At 33.7% G+C, this 22108-nt stretch overlaps 2 protein-coding genes and 1 long non-coding RNA gene across 3 annotated transcripts; 1 reads left to right on the top strand and 2 right to left on the bottom strand.

Annotated features, from left to right (window-relative positions):
* The first annotated feature begins 229 nt into the window (after positions 1–229).
* Positions 230–14733, top strand: LOC134265889 (histone-lysine N-methyltransferase PRDM9-like). Its single transcript, XM_062748112.1, has 9 exons — positions 230–299; positions 4531–4758; positions 5109–5143; positions 5982–6036; positions 6514–6578; positions 6949–7132; positions 11987–12006; positions 12459–12696; positions 14402–14733. Exons 1-9 carry the CDS (start codon positions 245–247, stop codon positions 14701–14703), a joined length of 1182 nt encoding a protein of 393 aa, XP_062604096.1. The 5' UTR covers positions 230–244; the 3' UTR covers positions 14704–14733.
* A 2085-nt stretch (positions 14734–16818) lies between these two features.
* On the bottom strand, positions 16819–17227 carry LOC134265888 (uncharacterized). The gene is made up of 2 exons (XR_009991847.1): positions 17165–17227; positions 16819–17017 (listed from the first exon to the last, which is right to left on the bottom strand). It is a non-coding gene; the product is annotated as an uncharacterized LOC134265888 (long non-coding RNA).
* A 545-nt stretch (positions 17228–17772) lies between these two features.
* LOC134265890 (fibroleukin-like) lies at positions 17773–21044 on the bottom strand. Its single transcript, XM_062748113.1, has 5 exons — positions 20668–21044; positions 20416–20549; positions 19860–19956; positions 19258–19425; positions 17773–17922 (listed from the first exon to the last, which is right to left on the bottom strand). The coding sequence occupies exons 1-5, from the start codon at positions 20927–20929 to the stop codon at positions 17804–17806; spliced, it is 780 nt and encodes a 259-aa protein (XP_062604097.1). The 5' UTR covers positions 20930–21044; the 3' UTR covers positions 17773–17803.
* Between the last annotated feature and the right edge of the window lie 1064 nt (positions 21045–22108).

Genomic DNA, 22108 nt, shown 5'->3' with positions numbered 1-22108 from the left:
CTGCGCCTCGCGGGCGACTCTAAAGCAGACGCTATATCCACTGCGCTGCGCGGGCGAGTTAAACTTGTTAAAGAAAAGACAAGAATAGAATTATCTCCCTCTCTTTATGTCATCATGTTTACACAAAAATAGATTGGTTTGAATTTTTCTTCTTTTAAAGAAATTGACTGAAATCCTCTCCCTTGTATTTAATAATTTACTTATTTTCTGTTGTAGAAATACCCAATGCATTTTTTTCAACGTAATGTCAAGAGGCCTTCCGATTGTAGCAGTATCCCTACTCTGTTGGATTGTTACAGGTAAAATAAATAAAAGCCTACCTTCCAAATTGTTAAGATTAATGTAAAAGACAGAAAAGTGGAGGAGTCTTTTACTTTTGAATTTGTTGTAAATCGAGGTTTTGACTCTGTTAGGATTTTTTTTCTGAAGCAAAGACTTCCTCTGCCGTAAAAAGGAGGACAATTCAGTTCTCCAGAATACCAAACACTAATAATTTAATTCTGGATGTAACGCGTTATTTGATTGGATAAAGAATTTATTTTATATCCTCTAACATTAGTTGCCTACGTCACACGATATTATATGACTGCCGTCACGAGAAAAGGGCCCTTAAGGTCAAATTTTCATAAATTGACTTTTTGGTAAATTTTGATAGCCGGACTCTTTCTGAATGCAAATATACCCAAATTTTGAAAATATCTCACTTATTCACTATTTTACAAGCATTTTAGTAAAGCATACCAAAACAACTTTGACGTTACTCACTGAAACGTAATGACGTCAACTGCGTCTAATTCAATTTCCAAAAATTCTTAAAATAACGCTGTTTAAACAACCTCAATCGTTTCAAGAATAATAAACGAGAAAATATTTTTTTCTCTCAGGCGACAAGTATGTGACTATTTCAAAAGGATTTCGTATGTTATTACTATTTTCATACCATTTTAGAGCAGATCTAGAAATATCGTAAAGGGGGGGGGGGATCTAGACAAAATCTAAGAACGGTTTTTAATATTTCAGTAGGAACAAAAGTTATATTTCTTTAAATCTACACAAATTATTCTTTTGCTATAAAATAATCTAATTCAATTTATAATATATATTACAGCACTTGTAACACTTAAACATTAAAAGAGAGTGAGAGAGAGAGAGAGAATCCCAGAAGGACACCACGCGCAAAACGGGGCATCCCCTCGCAAAAAAAGGCACTTCGATCCAGATATTAAAAAGAAAATAATTTTCTTATCAGTCATCAAAATTCATCATTCACTCACTATCACACACACACACACGTAACTTTTATTCCTATAATTATTACGATAGGATCAAAACACCATATATTTTCAGAAAAAATGCAGATATACCCAAATTTAAGATATATAAACCTGTTAAAAATGATTATTCCGTTATATAAAAAAAAGTTAAGAGTGCATGAATTGAATTCATGTTCGCTACTTCCATGCAAGCGGATTTTTTTTAAGTTTACTTTTTAAAAAAAATATTTTGTTTATATAAAGCACTTAGCTTCAATTGTTTATACAAATCATTTTCTTCGCTTGTACTAGTTATGGAGTAAAAACATAATAAAGAAGCTAGTGATTTCATAGGATTGTCTTATAAATGGTTTATATACCGTACCTTTAAATTGAAACTTTCTTTGAACTTATACCTAAAAATGAAACTCTTAACTTCTTTTTTTTTCTTTTTTTGAATAAATCACAATTAAAATCAGTCACAAATATTTCTGCACATACACCTTAAAAAAATGGAGGCACCTTTACCCTGTTTAACTTGATATAACATTTGTATATTTTTTTTTTACAACGACCGCTACTACATGTATGATCTCAAAAAAAAAATGATTTATGTATATTGTATATTTTAATACATGTAAGAGATGCTTAATTGTGCTCTTCTTGTCTCTTTTTTTAATACGTGCACGCTAAACGGTGTTTTAATTTTCTTTGCGAAATTATGGTTCCATTAAAATTTTGAAGAAATCTATTTGAAAGTGAATTGATATATTTTTACGCAATAAAGGAAGGCCCGTAGGAAGCCATTTCATTGGGGGGGGGGGGGGCTAACAGCTATATTTTAAAGTTGTGGGCACTTTCAACTTTATACCAAACATTTCTTGACAAGCAAAAAAAGTTTTTACGGCCAGGAAAGGTCATCTATTCATCTTCCCCCGTTACATTGGCTAATATGACACCTTATATATGCTTTTCCCATTTCGATGCGATTGTCTTAAACAATAATGAAATATTACGTCCAACACACGTTTATGTTTTTTGTATGACGCAATGCGATTAAGTAATAATCTACCGCTCTAATCCATTTTTTCTTTAGTATAAGATCAAAACATACTACTTTCTCGATATATCGATATGAGTTGCCCCCCCCCCCCCCACAACACACACACAACTAAGTGACGTTTCATCATTTGATAAGAGGGTGGAGGACAGCCAGAATAGAAATTCAATTTACCTTAAAAAAAAAAAAAAAAACCTGTCAACCAAAAAGTGGGGATTGTCCAAACTCGAATCCTATTTCGCCGTTGGGATGTGATAAGGTTCAGACTTCTTGCAGTATCAATTTTTCATAACATAATACACTGCCTTTTGGCCTATTGTGTGCACTAATTTGATTATGCTGCAACAGAAAATGTGTGTGTGTGTGTGTGGGGGGGGGGGGGGGGCAACCGGACTTTCAATGTAGCCCCCCTCCCCGATGCTACTTGCGTTTTGCGTGTGACTGAAATATAGAAAGTATTTTTCTTTCAATGCAGAAATATTTGAGTTTGTTTATTAATTCCTTTCCTTAGAGTCACTGTAGCTCTCCGAAGAAAATATTTTGACAGAGAAGTACTGTGCCACCCATTGAAAAAAGCTAAATATCCTTTTCGCGATTGAGGTAAGAATTTGGAATAATTAATCCAGAAATAAGCGCAACTTTTGTGCGCAATAAATATAGCATTTACCATGGGTAGCACTGTAACTCTCCTGTCTGCCGTTTTTTTCCCCCGAAAAGCTTCACTTCTTCAGCTTCATCTTTTCAATTAATTTATAGTGGGTTGTTTCTGGTTTATAAATATCCTCATTCATAATATCACTGACGATGTAATATGGTTAATTTCTTCAGAACTGGGAATGATGTTTTTTTGGGAAAAGTCTTAAAAATTGAAGCTGTATTTAATTCCTAAACATTGCAATTCAGTTTCAATTTAATTCATTCATTTCATCGGAATAATTCAAGAAAATTGAAACATGTATTTATTGGATCATTTTAAATTAGTTTATGAAACAAAATCTATTTTTAGCAAAATTTATGGCATCCGTATTTTTTTCTTTTTTTTCCCTTAGCATATTCCCCTACTGTAGATTTAGTATAGAATTATTTATTGTTGATGTAGAAGGTTAAATTGGATCTCCAATGTTACTAGAATATATATCCAGTCAAAGAGAGATTATGTTTTTTTTTATCTTTAACTTTAACCGGTTGTCTTATTATTCGGAGATTTTTTTTGGCTTGTTTATTTATCCCCCCCTCCCTTTTTAACACACATTTTAAAATCGAAAATTCACAATAGGCTGGCTGTCGGGGTACATCAGTATGATACACTATGGATTAAAATTAAAATGACTAAATATATTTTAAATTGTGGTATATATATTTTCTCTCTCTGAAAAAGAGTACAATGACATGTGTATGGAATATACCTTTTAATATGAAGACTTCTTAAAATAAAATCAAATTTAAGCATTCGGAAATTCTAAAAAACAAATTTGCTGCATCTTTAATTTAATCAGAAATAGACATCGTTTAAATCGCAGTTCCTTATAGCAATGTGCATGTCCAATGTCGCGTATATCAACATCAAGAATTATGAATGAATTCACGTATTAAATAGTAATAATATCACACTATATACCCATTAAAAATGTTTGTATCAATTTTCAAATTTTTGTTACACTTTGAAATCCAATTTTGTTTCTAAATCACGAAACGCAGTTGACAATATTTTTTACTTCCGTGTTTACAATACCGCAACTTTGACGTCGTTTTTTGAGCATTGTGACGTCAAAAGATAAGGGCCCTTTTCTCATGACGGCAGTCATATGTCAAACGTATTTACGTTACTTTTAATATATGCTCAGTCTGAAACCAATTTTTGGGGGGAGAAAACATATCTTATCGTCTAGACTGAAATTAAATGATACAGAATGAAGCATATTTCAACCTATGTTTTACTCTATATCAAAATGTAGGACTACGCGCAAATTGCCTGAAGTTATGTATTATTGTGTAACATAGGTTAAAAATAAGCTTGATTCCTTAAATATTATTACTGAAATTGTATCGTATTTACCATGGCTCATTGACGTGTATTGAAGTACATGAAACTTTATATAATTACATGACTCTTTATAAAATGTGAAAACATAAAATTGTGGGAGTGGGAATATCTTAAAGTTAAAAACATAATCTTGAAAACAATAATACTTTTATATAATATACATCATATGACAGTTTTGATCGCCATTAATTCGGAACCTTTGAAATGTTCTTCTGGAATTTCCGGATCCGAGGTTTTGAGATGCTCCCCGGGATTTGTCAATGTGAGTGGTTGGTGTTTCTCCTTCCACAAAGAACCGACGTCCATGTTGAATTCTAGTGACTTTTGTCATCAGCAGGGGGCTCACATGGTCGTCCTAGATTCGGAGGAGAAAGAAAAAGTACTCACCAAATATATTGAAAGTAAGAGAACAGTAGTGGATGTAAGCTAAAAAAAATCCAGAAAACGAAGATTTTTATTTGTTAATTTCTGGCTGCTGTAGTCGAAACGTCATTATACGATGAATTAAATTTATATATAAAAAAAATAATTATCTTACAACCTGAACCATATAATAGTGTCTAGGTTTAAAATCTAATTTATGTTAACACTCCTGAATCACTTACTGCTGAGACGATAACATGCATTAAATTGCCGTGTAGATCTAAGGTTACATAACCATTATACACATATGTAAGAGGAAAATTCCTTGGAAATTTCTTATAGTCAAGTTTATACTGGAAATAAAATAATATATTTTTTGTCGCTTCAGAGATGAATTTTTTCAACATATATCAAGAAAGAAATGTAAGTATGAGAGAGAGAGAGAGAGAGAGAGAGAGAGAGAGAGAGAGAGAGAGAGAGAAAGCTGACCTTGAATATATTTTAAAGATAAACGTGTTTTTCATTAAATTCTCAGAAATGCTTTTGCTCTGAATTCACCAGCTGCAGAAACGTAGTCCACTCGAAAGTAAATTGACTTCTGTACAAGAATATGTGGTTCTCTGGTTTATCTGTTCAACTTTTCCTTTATCTCTGCCACAGTCTTCTAACGGGCTGAACCTGCATCATTCTACCACATCAACAAAAATTTATTATATTAACAAGAACTTTATCATAGTTAATGGAACTCGTTTTCATTAACAGGAACTCTATTACAATAAATGGGACTCTTAAAATGAAAGAAATTCTATGACACGAACAGGAACTCGATTAAATGAACCAGAACTCTATAACAATAATAGGAACCCTATTACATCAACAAAAACTCTATTACAATAAAAGGAATTCTATTACAAAAACTCTATAAATGAACAGGAACTCTATTACATCAACAAAAACTCTATTACAATAAAGGGAATTCTATTACACGAACTCTATTAAATGAAGAGGAACTCTATCACATCAACAATAACTCTATTACAATAAAAGTAATTCTATTACAGGAACACTATTACATTAACAGGAACTCTATTACATTAACAGGAACTCTATTACATTAACAGAAACTATATTACAATATCAGGAACTCTATTATTATCATTGGAACTCTCTTACTATCATTGGAACTCTGTTACATTTATTGGAATACTATTACATTAACAGGAACTCCATTATTTTAACAGTAATTCTATTACATTAACAGGAACTCTATAAGATTGCTCAGAGGGAATGGGACATTGAGGCTGAGAAGAAAAACTGTAAGTATTAGTGTTCACCAACAGCCTGATAGGAGAGATAACTCTTACTATAATGAGTGTTTGTTTGTTGCTATTTTTTTAAAGAAAAGGATCAAATGAAATGTCCTTGTCTGTCAGTTTGTACATATTTTAATCATAAATTAGATTTTTATAAGAAAATGTCTCTAAAAGTAAAGGAAATACAGATAAAAATGAATCAGATACAAGTAAAATGCCTTATTTACATGTAATGATAAGTTTGATAAAAGTCTACCTCTCAAATAAAGACGGTGATAATACACACTTAAATTGTCAGAGTGCTTCCATGGATAGACACTTTAAACGTTTGTTATGCTAAAAAGATATTGTTTTAACCATTTTTGGTTGTTTTTTTTTTTATATTTTGTCTTATAAAGTTTTAAATTCATTTTATATCAGGGGAAAAATATGCTTGCAAAGTATGGACAATATTTAAGTGTATTTATTTTCTCTCCTCAGTTTGTGCAGATTTCATTAAGCATGGTGTACAAAGTTCTAAATATAAACACATTCCTAATGCAAAGGTATGTATAGCCACTTGAAAAAAATGCATCGTTTAGAGTTTGTTTCACGATACATATCAGAATGCCACAAACGTCGTATCTTAAATATCTATACAGGCAATACTTCAACACAAAAATACACTAAACTGGTTTGTAGACCAAAGGTCTATGATAGGTGGCATAAGGAACTCTTTAATGTGCGGTGTTTGGAGCTTCCTTAATGCTAGACCTCTACCATTAAGTTTCCCTTAAGTAGAGTTTCATAGACCTTGCTGTTGTCTAAATGTTATATTAGTAGTTAGATAAATCATGCAAGAAGTTAATATTATACTTAAAATCATGTGTCCTTGACCTCTGTTTCGTGTCCTTGACATTATCTTGTACATGTAAGATTCCTCTAGGTTCCCCGCCTCACCAGAGAGCTAATCTGACCACGCCCTCAGGATTCGCCATCAAATCTTCGTCACTTCCGGGAGCGGGGATGGGCGCATGGGCGGAGACCTTTGTTCCGAAGTTCACGATCCTCGGTGTATATGAGGGACTTATTATACCCGCACTTTCTAAAGAAAGTTCGGGTATATTGTTGTTACTCATGTTCGTCCGTCCGTCCGTCTGTCACACTTTTCTTCCCTGAACTCCTCCTACATTTTACACAGTAGCTTAATCATCTTTTGGGAGATGGTTTGTGGGGTCATGTAGATGTGCAGTAAGGTTTTGGAATTTCGATTTTGCCCTGGGGGGTCAAATGGGGGTCGAAATATGACGTTTTTTGTCCAAAAAGCCCCGTCTTCCCTGAACTCCTTCTACATTTTACTCAGTAGCCTAACCAGCTTTTGGGAGATGGTTGGTGGGGTCATGTAGATGTGCAGTAAGCTTTCAGAATTTTGATTTTGCCCCAGGGGGTCAAATGGGGGTCGAAAAATGACATTTTTTAAGCAAAACGCTCCGTCTTCCCTGAACTCCTCTTACATTTTACTCAGTAGCCTAACCAGCTTTTGGGAGATGGTTGGTGGGGTCATGTAGATGTGCAGTAAGGTTTTGGAATTTCGATTTTGCCCCGGGGGGTCAAATGGGGGTCGAAAAATGACGTTTTTTGTCCAAAAAGCCCCGTCTTCCCTGAACTCCATCTACATTTTACTCAGTAGCCTCACCAGCTTTTGGGAGATGGTTGGTGGGGTCATGTAGATGTGCAGTAAGGTTTTGGAATTTTGATTTTGCCCTGGGGGATCAAATGGGGGTCGAAAAATGATGTTTTTTATGCAAAAAGCCCAGTCTTCCCTGAACTCCTCTTACATTTTATTCAGCAGCCTAATCATGTTTCGGGAGATGGTTGGTGGGGTCATGTAGATGTGCAGTAAGGTTTTGGAATTTTGATTTTGCCCGGGGGGATCAAATTGGGGTCGAAAAAATGACGTTTTTTATGCAAAAATCTCCATCTTCCCTGAACTCCTCTTACATTTTATTCAGCAGCCTAATCATCTTTTGGGAGATGGTTGGTGGGGTCATGCAGATGTGCAGTTAGGTTTCGGAATTTTGATTTTGCCCCGGGGGGTCAAATAAGGGTAGAAATATGATGTTTTTTATGGAAAAAGCCCCATCTTCCCTGAACTCCTCTTACATTTTATTCAGCATCCTAATCATCTTTGGGAGATGGTTGGTTGGGTCATGTAGATGTGCAGTTAGGTTTCGGAATTTTTATTTTGCCCGGGGGGTCAAATGAGGGTTGAAAAATGACGTTTTTTATGGAAAAAGCCCAGTCTTCCCTAAACTCCTTTTTTGTTTTAAACAGTGGTCTTATCATTTTTTGGGAGAGTTCACTCTTTTGAAATTTTGTTAAAACATCAAGGTCAAGGGGTAAAAAATCATAGCATGTTGGGAGCCTCTTGTTATGGGTAATGTTCACTTGAAATGTGAAAGTCAAATCTCTTCTCAATGAAAAGGAAATACAACATTAATGAAAACTAAGTTAAACTTCAAGGTCAAGGTCACAGAGTCAAAAAGTCATGATACATTTTGGAAGGTCTTATCACAGGTAAAATGAATGCCCTTTCATTTATCTTTCAAAATGATCAATTCAAAGCAATTGATTTTTTTAAGGAAATTAGGTCAAACTTCAAGATCATGGGTAATGAAAATCATAGTGTATGTAGAATGGTATTGTCCCATTTAATACTAATACAAATGTTTAATATAAAAGTCCTATCTCTTCTCATTCAAAATATTCGACCATGATGACCAAGGTTAAATTTATTGTGACAGATGGGCAGATTGACAAACAAATGAGATTTAATGTACCCTACCTTTAGCAAAAATGGGAACAATAAATGTCTTTGCTGTTCTTGAGAAGAAGATTTATGTTGGAACAAGATGTTTTTGTGAAACACTACGTGCCCGGCGGCAACAAAGTTAAAAAAATCTTCTTTTAGCATATTGATCACAGTCAAGGTCACAAGGTCATTGACCATGGTGTCATTCGAAAGAACTTAATCAGTGGAGTATGAGTACTAAATATGAAGTCCCTATCTCCTATGGTTCAAAAGTTGTGACAAAAAGAGTAAAAAGCTATTTTAGCATATAGGTCACAGTCAAGGTCACAAGATCATTGACCTTGCCGTCGTTTGAAAGTACTTTATCGGTGGAGTATGCATACCAAATATGAAGTCCCTATCTCCTATGGTTCAAAAGTTATGACAAACAGTGGAAAAAGCTATTTTTAGAATATAGGTCACAGTCAAAGTCACAAAGTCATTGACCATGGTGTCATTTGAAAGAACTTAATCGGTGGAGTATGCATACCAAATATGAAGTCCTTATCTCTGATGGTTCAAAAGTTATTGCAAAAAGTGTAAAAAGCTATTTTTAGCATATAGGTCACAGTCAAGGTCACAAGATCATTGACCTTGGTGTCATTTGAAAGGACTTCATAAGTGGAGTATGCATACCAAATATGAAGTCCCTATCTCCTATGGTTCAAAAGTTATGAGAAACAGTGGAAAAAGCTATTTTTAGCATATAAGTCTTAGTCAAGGTCACAAGGTCATTGACCTTGAGATCATTTGAAAGGACTTTATTAGTGGAGTATGCTTACCAAATATGAAGTCTCTATCCCTTATTGTTCAAAAGTTATGGCCAAGGTTAAAGTTGACAAACAGACAAACAGATAAACAGACAAACAGACAAACAGACAGGACAAAAACAATATACGCCCGGGATCTATCGATCCGGGCGCTTAAAAAGTACCCTGCATATTTAAATGTAAATTGGTTGAAATTAGCCCAGTGGTTCTTAAGAAGTTAATGAGAAAAGTTTGCAGATAAACAGATGGACAACAGAAATCAGTACATTTCAGAAAACAGTATGCTTATAAATAGTTAATCAAGGTGCTTTGGGTAGCAAAATAAAGCTAAACTGGTATATCTAATTCATCCGCAGAGCTTAGTATATTTCAATATGCACAACCTTTTCAACTCTTATAATTATTTTTTAAAATTTATATCACCATGTCTCATTCAAGGGAGAACTAGAGATATGACCAGATGTATATCTGTTGAATATAAAATATGTACATGTATTCTGTGTTTTTTTTTAGTATTTTGTTTGTTTGTTGTGACAGCAACTGTTATGGCAGCTTTTGGCAAAGGTTGAAGTTTCTCAAATGTAAGTCAAACTCCAAGGTCAAGGTCAAAGGGTCTAAATTGTTGGTATCAAAGGGAAAGTCTTGTCACAAGGAATACACATGTGAAAAAAGGGAGAAATCCCTAAAACTTCCTCACCTGTTCAAAAGTCATTGCCAAGGTTAAAGTTAAATTGGATTCAACTCTAAGGTCTAGGTCAAAAATAATTATACCTGTTGAAAGTTCACAATGATTACACATGTAAGAGCATGAAAGTCCTAGCACCACCTGTTGAAAACTTACGCCAAGTTCAAGGTATTTTTCTTGTAAAATTGGGTCAAACTCCAAGGTCAAGAGATCAAGAGGTCAAAATTGGTGGTACCCATTAAAAGGTTTTGCCAAAAGAAATTTACCTATGAAATATTGAAGCCATGTGTATAGCCCAATCCACTTAAAAAATATGGGCAAGGTTAAAGTTTCAGTGGACAGACAAAAATACATGAACATAGGAAACAAAATATGTATAAATAGTCAAATGAAAAAATTTTCTACTATTATGGAGTCATAAGATCAATTGTCATTTCAGGTACAGGGAGTCAGTGGCTGGGGAGATCAGACCCCCCCCCCCCCTGGAATTAGCAGTTATTTAAATAAGACTATATATGTACTGTAGAGAATAAAAATGACTTTGGACATCCTCCCCCTTAGAAAACAGGGACTCCACCATCATTGTTTTTATTATTATTTTTTATTTCCATCTCAGGAAATCTTGGGCTGATTTTTTTGACTGAGGTGTGACACCCCCCCCCCCTTTCTGAAAAAAAAAAAAATCTGGATCTGCGTCTGTTATATACTGAATGTCCGCAACGGGAGATAACTTGACAATGTGAAATTTGTCGACTGTGGCATGCGATGATCTTTGACCATGTTGACCCTTTTTGAACTTCAACCTAACCATTTGCATTTATTTATTTTCATGCAATCTATACTAAATCTTGTACTTACCGAATGTCATAGGTCGTGACAACGAATTCATGAAATATAATCCATATAATGCAATTAAAACACAAATGATTTTAACTGACAACACTGCATCGTCAGCATACATGTGCTAAATAATCTCATTCGACAAACCTTTGCTGATTCCGTTGCCAGTATGAATTGGCCGAGGTGTGCCGAGAGGTGATATCTATAAATATGATAATGGGTGAGGCAAACCCAATGTGAATGTAGAAAATAAAACTGTTTAGTTCAAGAACAAATTTCAAACTATCATAATAAACTAAACTATGTTTTTTAAAAAATGTGAGAGTGAGAGAGAGAGAGTGTGTGTGTGTGTGGGGGGGGGGGGGGGGGGTAGGCATTGACAAATTAATCGGGTTGTATTTTCAATTCAATGGGTTTTTATCCCGACCAAATACTAAAATCAGTTTGCACATTTTGATAAATTCATCAAAAACGCTTTGTACTAAAATAATATTTTATGTCGATGAGAAAGTAAATTTAAAAAGTTCCAAATTATGGGAAAATTATTTATTTGAATCTTATTAAGTAATTTACTTCAATCATTCATTAAATTCTGTTATTTCAGACTGGTTATGAATTAAGTATTTTAAAATACATATGTGAGGCTCAGAGTTGATATGAAAATTTTATGTTCAATTTGACGAATACATGTACGGTGATAATTATAGAATTATTTTGACTTCTTCCTTGGAAAGTCCAATATGAATGAGTGTATATTTAAAGGCAAACACCATAGTGCGGGTATTACTGTCTCATGACAGCATCTAGTTCACACTGTAGACAAGAAAGATGATTTCTATTCATGGCAGGTAAAATCACACAAAGAATCAAACAAAATGAAAACGAATCGCAGTTGCATATCTTAGTTACATATTTCTAGTTCCTTGTCGTTGAAACCAGATGGACTAAAAATTTCCTCTGCTTTCGCCCCTCCCTGTCCGCTTGTTTATCCGTTTGACTAGCTTCTGTGTATGTTGCATGACTTTGATGAGTTATAGATTAATTTTTATTTTTGATCCACTTCAGTGATTTCTGATAAAATTTTCAATTTTAGAGGAAACCAGATTACACGGTATGGGACTAGTATTGCTAATGTAACACTCCCACAACGCTTTATTTTTTAGATTCTTTTAATCCCTAAATATTCATTACCTTAAAGTTATTTTGATCAACGTTGATCTGATTGCATCAAGTATAAAATATACAACATATTCTGAACTAAAATTCATTCTTAACCATTAGGATCTTATTGTTTTCAAAGGTAGATAAGCAGGGGACAAACGGTACTTACAACATAGATGCAGAGGATCCGGCCTGTAGTAACTGGTTACGATTCGTTAATTCTCCCGCAAAATATCAACAGGAAAATATTGTTCCTATCACGTGCGAGGGCATCATCTTCTATATGACGTCACGTGACGTAGAGCCGGGTGAAGAACTTCTGGTCTGGTATGGGGATGGATATGGGAGGTTTTTAGGCGTAAACCGCATACATCCGGGTAATGAAACAATACATTTCATGGTTAATTGTTTCCATCCGGGTATTTAAACAATCTACTTATCAGATAACTTGACCATATACAATGTGGTCATTAAAACATTTTTATGCCCGCGTGAACAAAGTTTCGGGGGTTTATAGTGTTTGTCGTGTCCATCCCTCTGTCTGTCTGTCTCTCTCTCTTTCTCTCTCTCTCTCTCTTCTCTTGTGTGTCTCTCTCTCTGTCTGTTTGTCTGTTTGTACGCGAAAACTTTAATACAGCCCATAGCTTTTGATTTAGTGGAGCTTTGACTATCATATTTCACATGTGTATTTTTTGTGACAAGACCTCTCCTAGGGTACCACATAACTTGACATTTTGACCTTGACCTAGGAGTTTGACCCAGTTTTACATAAAAATCATAACTTTTACTTTGGTCATATTTGAACATTGGATACCAGGGTTGTCATAATTTACATATAGTTCACATATATATTTTTGTTAAAAGACCTCTCATTGGATACCAACAACTTTGACCTTGGAGATTTTAGTACTTGCGAAAAACTTTAAAACTTTAACCTTGGCCATAACTTTTGAACGGTAACGTCTAGGGTTTTTATATTTTACCTAATTGATCCTTGTGACGAGAACTTTCATTCGATATTAAAATCCCTGACCCTTTGACCTTGACCTTGGAGTTTGACACATTTTTACACGAAAAATCCAAACTTTTACTTTGAAACTAATTTTTTCAATGGTAGATTCTAGGAATATCATATTTTAAATATATTATTTATCATAAACTTAACCTGGCCATTACATTCGAATTGTAAGATTTAGGTCTTCCAAACTTCACTTACATTGGATTTCAACCCTTTTAACACTTTGACCCTGACCTTGGTTTTTGACCTACTTTTTACAAACAAATCGGAGGTTATCCTACCTTTAAAAACGCTTACCTTGGCCGTTACCTTTGAACAGGTTGTGCAAGGGTTTTCTATGTCATATTTGTATTTTTTGAAAAGGCCTTACTTTATGTACCAACATATGTGATCTGCATTTGAGAAACCTTAACCTTCGCTATGTTGCCATACGGGGGTATCAAAGTTTCACAAACACATCTTGTTATTGCATGTTGTTGTTTCTTGGAAGGATTAAAGACGTAAACCCCATACACCTAGGTATATACGGAAACAATTAATTCATAACATGCTTTCATTTTTATCAAATGCATACAATAACAAAAATATTTTTGTCAAATTTCTCTACAATGTAATTGATTAAAAACTTGATACTCTTTAATCAAGAAATATGTAGATTATATTTTAACACCTTTGATAAAAAAGTTATTTAGATTTTTTTTGCTTTCTACAAATCTGATTTTAAACTTAAAAAAAAAAACATTAAATCTGGAAAATATATTTCTGCAGTGTATCAAAATTGTTTATTTCTAATTTCACCCATAAACATTATATTCCTATGTTATTCAAATTGAAATAAAGTTTGGCCTAGGTTTGCTTATGCTCGTTAGAAAATATTCTATTGTTACACATACCACGACGCAAAAAAAAGAATACTTTCCCTTCAAATGTCTACTGAATTTGGATACAGCAGATCAAATTTTATAATTTTTTGAGCATTCAGGATGTAAAGCAACAACTCATATTGTATCGATGGTGTTTCAAATTTGAAGATTATATAATTTTTTTCTTGTCTTTTTCTGTAGAAGTTGATCTCAACGGTTCATTTGCATTTCGTGCCAATGTTTTGACATTTGACGACAATGAAAGACTCATTTTTGATAATTGGACACCAGTGACGTATCAGAACTGGAATCCTAACGATGAGAGCGAGACAGCAGTTGACCCAATCTTTGGCCTCCTTTTGACTTATCATAACGACGGCAGGTGGCGCTGGGTGACTGAGAGAAACTACACGTACTATACGGGAGAAGACGGACTAAAACTTCCCTTTATTTGTGAGGATTCTCCATTTTATTTGAAGCATGAAGAGTGTTCTGTTACATAATGATTCATTCTCTTTTAATTAAATAAACATTTGCTACCATTATCTTTTGTTATATAATTTCATTAAGCATGGTGTATAAAGTTCTAAATCATAAAATGGAGTATTCTTAAGTTAACGTATATTCGTCTCCTCGGAAGTCATCTAGATTTATCCTCGGATCGTACATTCCTCTCCTCGGAAGAGATCTAGATTTATCCTCGGATTGTATATTCGTCTCCTCGGAAGAGATCTAGGTTTATCCTCATGTTTTAAATAAAATATGAATAGCATGTACACAAAGACAGACAGTGCATTATATTGTTTCGTTATTTTCCCAAGGAAACTGACTGGGCTCTCCTCGCACCATACAAAGTGTTGTTTTTAAAATTTCTATCTGTAATCCAAAAAATAAGGGGCAAATATATTTTCCTAGGACGGTCGGTCCAGTTGTCTGTTTGTTTGTGATTTTTTCCAATGATTTATCTGTAAATGGGGAAATCAATTAGCCCTGACTACAGCCTTTAATTGGTTTGAGCTACGGATTTCATATTTCACAGGTTTTTTTTCTTTAGTTTGACGGTTAGTGTGGAATTTGGAATTTGAGCCTTGATCATATGAACCATGGCTTTAATATTTCACTGGTGTATTCAACGTGTAAAAACTTTTCCTAGGGTAAAAGTATTTTTGACTTTGATCTTTATGTTTGACTCACTTTTAAAGAAATTTTCATTTTTTTTTCTTAGCCATAGCTACTACACGGTTAAATCAAGTGATATCATACTCCTCAAGCTTATATTTTGATAAGACCTTCTCTTGAGTACAAGAAGTAATGACCTTTAACCTTGATCTTATGGATTTGACCTACTTTTCAAAAACGTAAACTTTTGTCGTATTTACTGAATATTTTGTGCTAGGGGTTAACTATTTTACGGGTTCATTTCTTGCGGTAAGAGCTTCTCTTGAATACCAATATTTTCTTTTTATATTTTTATCCTTTTATTTTGACATCAGACTTTGACCACCTTTTGAAAAAACTTTGGTGATAACTTTTGAATAATTGATTTCGTGACTTTTATATTTCACCTGTGTATTCTTTCTGAAATTCTTTTGGGCATCATAAATATTGACTCCTTGACCTTGTCCAGTTTGACCTACTTTTGAAAATCTCTAACTTTGGTCATAATTACTGAACTGTTGCTGCTTATATGGTTTTTATTTTAGAAGGTAGACTCATTGTTAGGAACGTTTCTTTTGGTAGCAAAACTACTTTTATATTGACCTTGGTGTTTGACCCGCAAACGACAACATTTATCATAAGCCTCTTTGTTTCACAAACTTTTCTTGAATTTTTATCATTAGCTCCTAAAACTTTTCCTATTGATTAATAAAAAAATTCAAGTTCTAGTCTATCAGATTTTTGGATATACTAGTATATAAACCATCGTATACACATTGCATAAAGGAGAATGACTTGTCACACATATTGAATCATTTTTTAAAGATGTAGTCTCATAATTACAAAAGTTTTAGCAAACATATTGATTAATGTTAGCTTGCTTTTTATTTGCAAAAGCAGTTGTAAATATAAGATAACATCTTTCAAAAAATAATGAATCGGTGCTCATTTTTTTTCTAACTCCTTGTCTTGTTTTGCAAATTTGATTTTTTTTCTAACTTACTTAAATTATCTCTAGCCTAAATAATGAATTTAAATGATCATTTAAATGATCTCAAATTTTGCTTTTAAGATTTGTGACGTCAAAATAAAACGCGTATTACAAATGTAACCTTTGAATCCCCGATCAGTGTTAGAGTGTTTTGAAATAAATAAAACACACAAAAAAAATATATCTTAACATCTTTATTACAATAAAACTTGTCTTATCCGACATGCACGGGGAACAGATTAAAAATATATGTATTGGAATAAACAAGATGTAGTATTGCAGCGTGTAAAGATCATTGAGATAATTATAAATGACAAATGGAAATAAATGGCTGAAATCACAGTAAAGAGTATTGCATGTGTCGGATTAAACAGGTTCCATTGTAATAGGTTTAACAATAAAGTAATCTTAATCCTAATTCTCCGCCTAGTTATCTCCATTCATCAGTGTTTGGAAAAAAAGAACGAAATTTTTCTATTTTCAAATTTATTACAACACATATAAAATACATCTTTTACTAAATACATCCAGTATCGCTTTACAGAGCCGTTCAACCACTTTCTTTTACTGCTTGTTACTTGATGTTAAATATAAAAAAAAACTCAGCGATAAAAATTAATTTAAAATCATCTCTTGAGGGTTTCCATTATCCATGGATGATCTTTCGTCTGTCAAAAAAAAAAATTAAATCAATACTTTACAGATAAATGTATGATAGCATATCTTTTCTATTAAAAGAAAACAACTTTTATAACTGAAAAATTCAGAGTGATACAAAAAGAAAAAAATGGATATTAAGATGTAATTATGTTTACCTAGTTCCGTCTGATCATCATTGAAGTCGCCTTCACTGATGTCCCACTCTATACTGTAGGATACCATGGTAAGGTCCAGTCTCCTTCAGGTGACCAGGGACCGTTAAGGAAGGCGTAGTGACAGTAAGGTTCCATGTATAAAACTATTTTTAAACATAATACATGTTAGGACTTTTCATTAAATTCATTACACAAAATCATACTATATTTATAAATTTGTTATGTAATATAACATCGATACCAACATTTATGTCTAACAATCAAATTTTCATCACTTACACTAAAAGTATATAACTTTTCATATCATGCGTGAACAAGTATGTATATAAAGATATAAAAAGTCAGGTAGGTTTGATCATCATCCGAGTTTCTTTTATCTGTTTACCATTAGTCACTGTAGGATACCATGGGTAGATCCAGTCTCCCGGGACCAGGGACCGTTAAGGAAGGCAAGATGACAGTAGTTAAACCACCAGCCCCCTCTAAGGTCACTCCAAGTAGCACAGTTATAATTCCACCTGTCGTTATCTCTGTCCAGGGTACTGAAGGACATCCCAGACAGATAGAAACGAGAAGAACCGGTGTGTAACATAGAGTCTCCTGTAGAATTACAAAAGAAAAAGATACATGGACACTTGATTAAAATAGATCAGTAGATTTATATCCACTATACCCGTCGTTATCTCTGTCCGGGGTACTGAAGGACATCCCAGACAGATCAAACTGATCAGGAATACCAGTGTCAAACATAGAGTCTCCTGTAAAATTATCAAAGAAAAATATTACATGAACACCTATTTCAGATTAGATCATTATTATTTACTAAACATTTAAAGCTTAAAGCATCTATAGTATTCAAGAATAAAAACTTTTTTTTGAATTACTTTAAATTGCATTACTTTCAATTACAAAAGATTAACACTGTTTTCATTTAGTATTTAACGTTGTTTTTCTGTTGTCATTTGATTTCTTTTTTGACTGTATACGAACATATTAAGAGTCTCAACAGAAGTGAAAGAATGATTGATTGATTGAATGTATGCAGTTTAGCGTTCCTCTCGAGCATTTTTCACTCACATGGTGACGCCATCACTTGCCGGTTGAGAACTAGAAATTCTGTTTTATAATACAAGTTATACAAGGCAATTGAGCGGTTCGCTATGTTTTTTTGTACCAGCATCTACTACGACACAGGACCTTGATTTATACCATTTCATCCGAAGGACCAGTCTGCACGCGCTACAGTGGGATTGGAACCCGCAACTTTAAGATTCCTTAGTTCGCGGCTCTAACCACCGCGCCACGCGGGTGACATCAATAAAGTTAATTATTATTTCATTCATGTGAAGCCTTACTTAACATTGAAATGGGTATGCCTATATACTTACATATCAAGAAACAATAATTTCATGAACCAATAAATTGATATAACATTAGAAAATAAAGGTTTGATATTTTTCTTTTTTTTGGGGGGGGGGGGGGGGGGGGGGTTCACCTCTTTCAGTTAACAGAACAGGAAACTATAGCTTTTCTTCCATTTTATCAACACATTGATCATTAGAATTCTTCAAATTTGTGCGACTACACGTAGATACAACTTGTGTAGTTAACTTCTTTCTTTATTGTTGTATTTCTTTTGTTATATCTACTATTTATATCTTCAGCACAAAAGCGGGATAATTACAAAAACTCCTCGTTATCGACTGTAATTAATTACATTTCCAATGAAAGTGTTTTTTTTAATTCAATAATCGTTTAACACCTTAATTGATTTCTCTGTATGAGTTATGTATCTGACAACATTACGTACAAGTACGCATGTAGAGTTTATGACGTGGAAATATTCAATCTTTTAGCAATTTATTACTGATTGGCTCTTAAAGTATGGACTCTTGATTTTCAGTATACAAGGAAAATTTTACTTTCAAAATATTGATATCCACACATCCCCCTCCATTAATTACATAACTATAGGGCTGATTCTCAGAGAAAGAGTTGGTATTTGTCTATCTGTCACAAGAAATTAAACTCTTTTTCCCTCTCTCTCCTTAATATAGGTCGTCATTCGTACATTCTTTTTTCAGTTTACCTACCTAGGGTCCCGGTAGCTGGTCCGCCAAGAAAAAGTCTGTATTTGCTGGTTTCGTCAGCAACAGAGAACTGGTTGTATAATTCATAGAGTTTTGTCCCATTAGTCAGTGTGATAGATACGTAGAGGGAGGAGTTCCCTCTCTTGGTAAGTTGATGGATAACGTCATTTCCTTAAATATTTTATCGTCGTGTAATATATAAAGAATCAGTAAAGCAAAACATATTTATTTCCAGTTGTCAAATAATTCAACATACGATTATGAAGGTATGCAGAAATTTCTAATTGTGAAGTGCATGCAGCAATGAATGCACATTTTTCTTTAATCAAAGTAGGGAAATCATTATATATTGTATTTTACATAAATTGTTATAAACTTCATTTTAACTGCTAAAAAATTAAATGCTAATTTAAACTGTTAATAATCAGAAGAATTATCATCCCCTAAAACAACATAAAATATTACACAGTTATAGAATGGGTACAATGTAAATAGCAAATTAATGGTTCCCCGAGGGAGGGGAATATTTCTGCATCTGGAATCTTAACCCTCGGGGAGCTATAAATTTGTCCTCTGTAGTCATTCCATAACTGTATATAGTTTACCAATCCAGTAGGATGCGTTAGGATTCCCGAATCCCGTCTTGTAGTCTGTCCAGGTTCTATCGAAACTGACTGACCCATTGACACGTCTCTGGATAGCCTAAGGATTTATGAATTATGTCGGGTTTAGTAAAGAAAGTAGTGAAGTTATTTTTTTTAAGTTATGATTTAAACACAAAAGATTCATACATAAGTCTTCTTTAATTATATTAATACCAACAACTATTCAAAGTTGAAAAAAACTTTGTTATCAAAATTATGATCTATAATTTTTTTTTCTATTTTGTAATTAAAATATTTATTTCGGAATTTTATTATCCTCCTGTAAACAAGGCTAAAATAATTTAATGTTAATTCAGCTAAAAAATAATGATTGCAGATTCAAAATCAAAGTTTAATAAATTATTAAAGAAATAATAGTTAAAATTTATGGTTGAGTTAAAAAGAGAGGGAGAGAGAGAGAGGGGGAGGGAGAGAGAGAAAGTGAGAGGGAGAGAAAGGGAGACAGAGATCAGAGAGAGAGAAACTCAGGAGGGTTAGAAGGATAGAGAGATCTTACTGTCCACCCCCCACCTTCTGTCATCATGTCACAGAAGACGCTGACCTTGCTTTCAATACCAAATGGATATATCTCATAAACACCAGATTCTGTATTGCCATGGATATAGAGTTTCTTACAATCTTTATATAACTCTGAAAGCAAAAAAACAACAACATAAATACATGATATGGTAATAACCGTAATGTACTCTGAGAGAGAGAGAGAGAGAGAGAGAGAGAGAGAGAGAGAGAGAGAGAGAGAGAGAGTTACCTGACTTGATGGTTTCCAGTATACTACTCTTCAAATCTTCGTGGATGTTAGTTTCATTTTTCTTAATCCGCGCGATTTCTTGTTTTAAGGAATCTATCTGTTTCGCGTTCTCCTGTCGTAAGTACTCAATCTTTTCGTTCAATATTTCAATCGTCTGATCATTACGGTCGCAGTAATTTTTGTCGTCGACATAAATTTGCTGACAACTAGCTGCACAAAAGAACAAGACGTACTTGAAGATAGCCACCCAAACTCCTGCCATGGTTTTACTTCACGCTGTCTGAAAATAAGCTTCCCTAAAACAATCTGTAGTTTATATACCCTAAAATTGGGAAGTTAAAAGTTTCCCTAATATATTACTCTACCGAAACACTTAACGTTCAGCAGCGAATTTTATACGACAGTCAAGAAAAAAATAAAATATTCAGGATGTATGGTCATAGGTCAAGCTCAGACTAATACTGGTAGTGGATGGCATTATAAACATTGTATATACCAGTTTTAAAACTTAAAATGGACATATTGTTTTTGACCACTACATCTTTAACAAACAGAAATAGATATATAAATCAATATATACTGGACAAAAAAGAGTTAAGGATCATCAAATTAAATATGTTTTACAATTACTGGATCATAGAAAACAGAATGCATTTTTAATTTAAGTATCATATTTTATATTTCAAAAGTGAAAATTAAACATTAGATGTGATAAATTTGTTTGAACACACGATACGAATTGTTCATTAAGGTCACTTTAGAATTCAGCATTCTTGGGTTAGACCTGAAAATGATATTTTTTCCGAAGAGTCAATTTACTTCACTAGAGCGATTGTCAGTATTTTGTATGACCTCACCGCAAGACCCTGCAGCGCATACTCATGTCAGCTGTTCAAAGCTAGCCTGAGGGATCTGTTACCATTCCTCCTGCAATGCTGTACTATGAGATCAATCATTATCGTCCATTAAGATGAAATCATCCCCGATTATGTATGTAATACGTCAACCTATAGGATGAAGAATATCATTTCGGTATTTTAAACCTGTCAGGTTGCGTTCAATAATGTGCACATCGGTTTTGTAGTCAATACTTATGCCTGCCCAAATCATCATCAAACCTCCATTTACTCTGTATTGCTCAGAAATGACACAATCAGCATATCTTTCCACAATTGCAATTCAATCAAGTCTTCTGTCATCATGGAAGTCAAAACAAAGTCGTGACTCGTCTGAGAATAGAACAGAACACCAATGACGTTATTGCCAAATTTTTGTGTTCTGTTACCCACTGTAGTCGATTTCTGCGGCACTCTTATTTAAATAAAGGACGTGCGGCAGGTCGGCAAGCCTGGAGATTTCCTTTCTGAAGTCTGTTTCCAACTGTTTGAGTAGAAATCCTGTCCGGTGCGTCTCAGCAAAATTGGCCAAATAATGATCCTAT

The sequence above is a fragment of the Saccostrea cucullata genome, unplaced genomic scaffold (genome assembly GCF_032062105.1).
Source record: "Saccostrea cucullata isolate Sc308-1 unplaced genomic scaffold, CSIRO_AGI_Scuc_v1 ctg10422, whole genome shotgun sequence".
In the NCBI taxonomy this organism is placed as follows: domain Eukaryota; kingdom Metazoa; phylum Mollusca; class Bivalvia; order Ostreida; family Ostreidae; genus Saccostrea; species Saccostrea cuccullata.
Note: the sequence above shows the minus strand (reverse complement) of the source record. Positions and strands in the feature narration are given on the sequence as shown.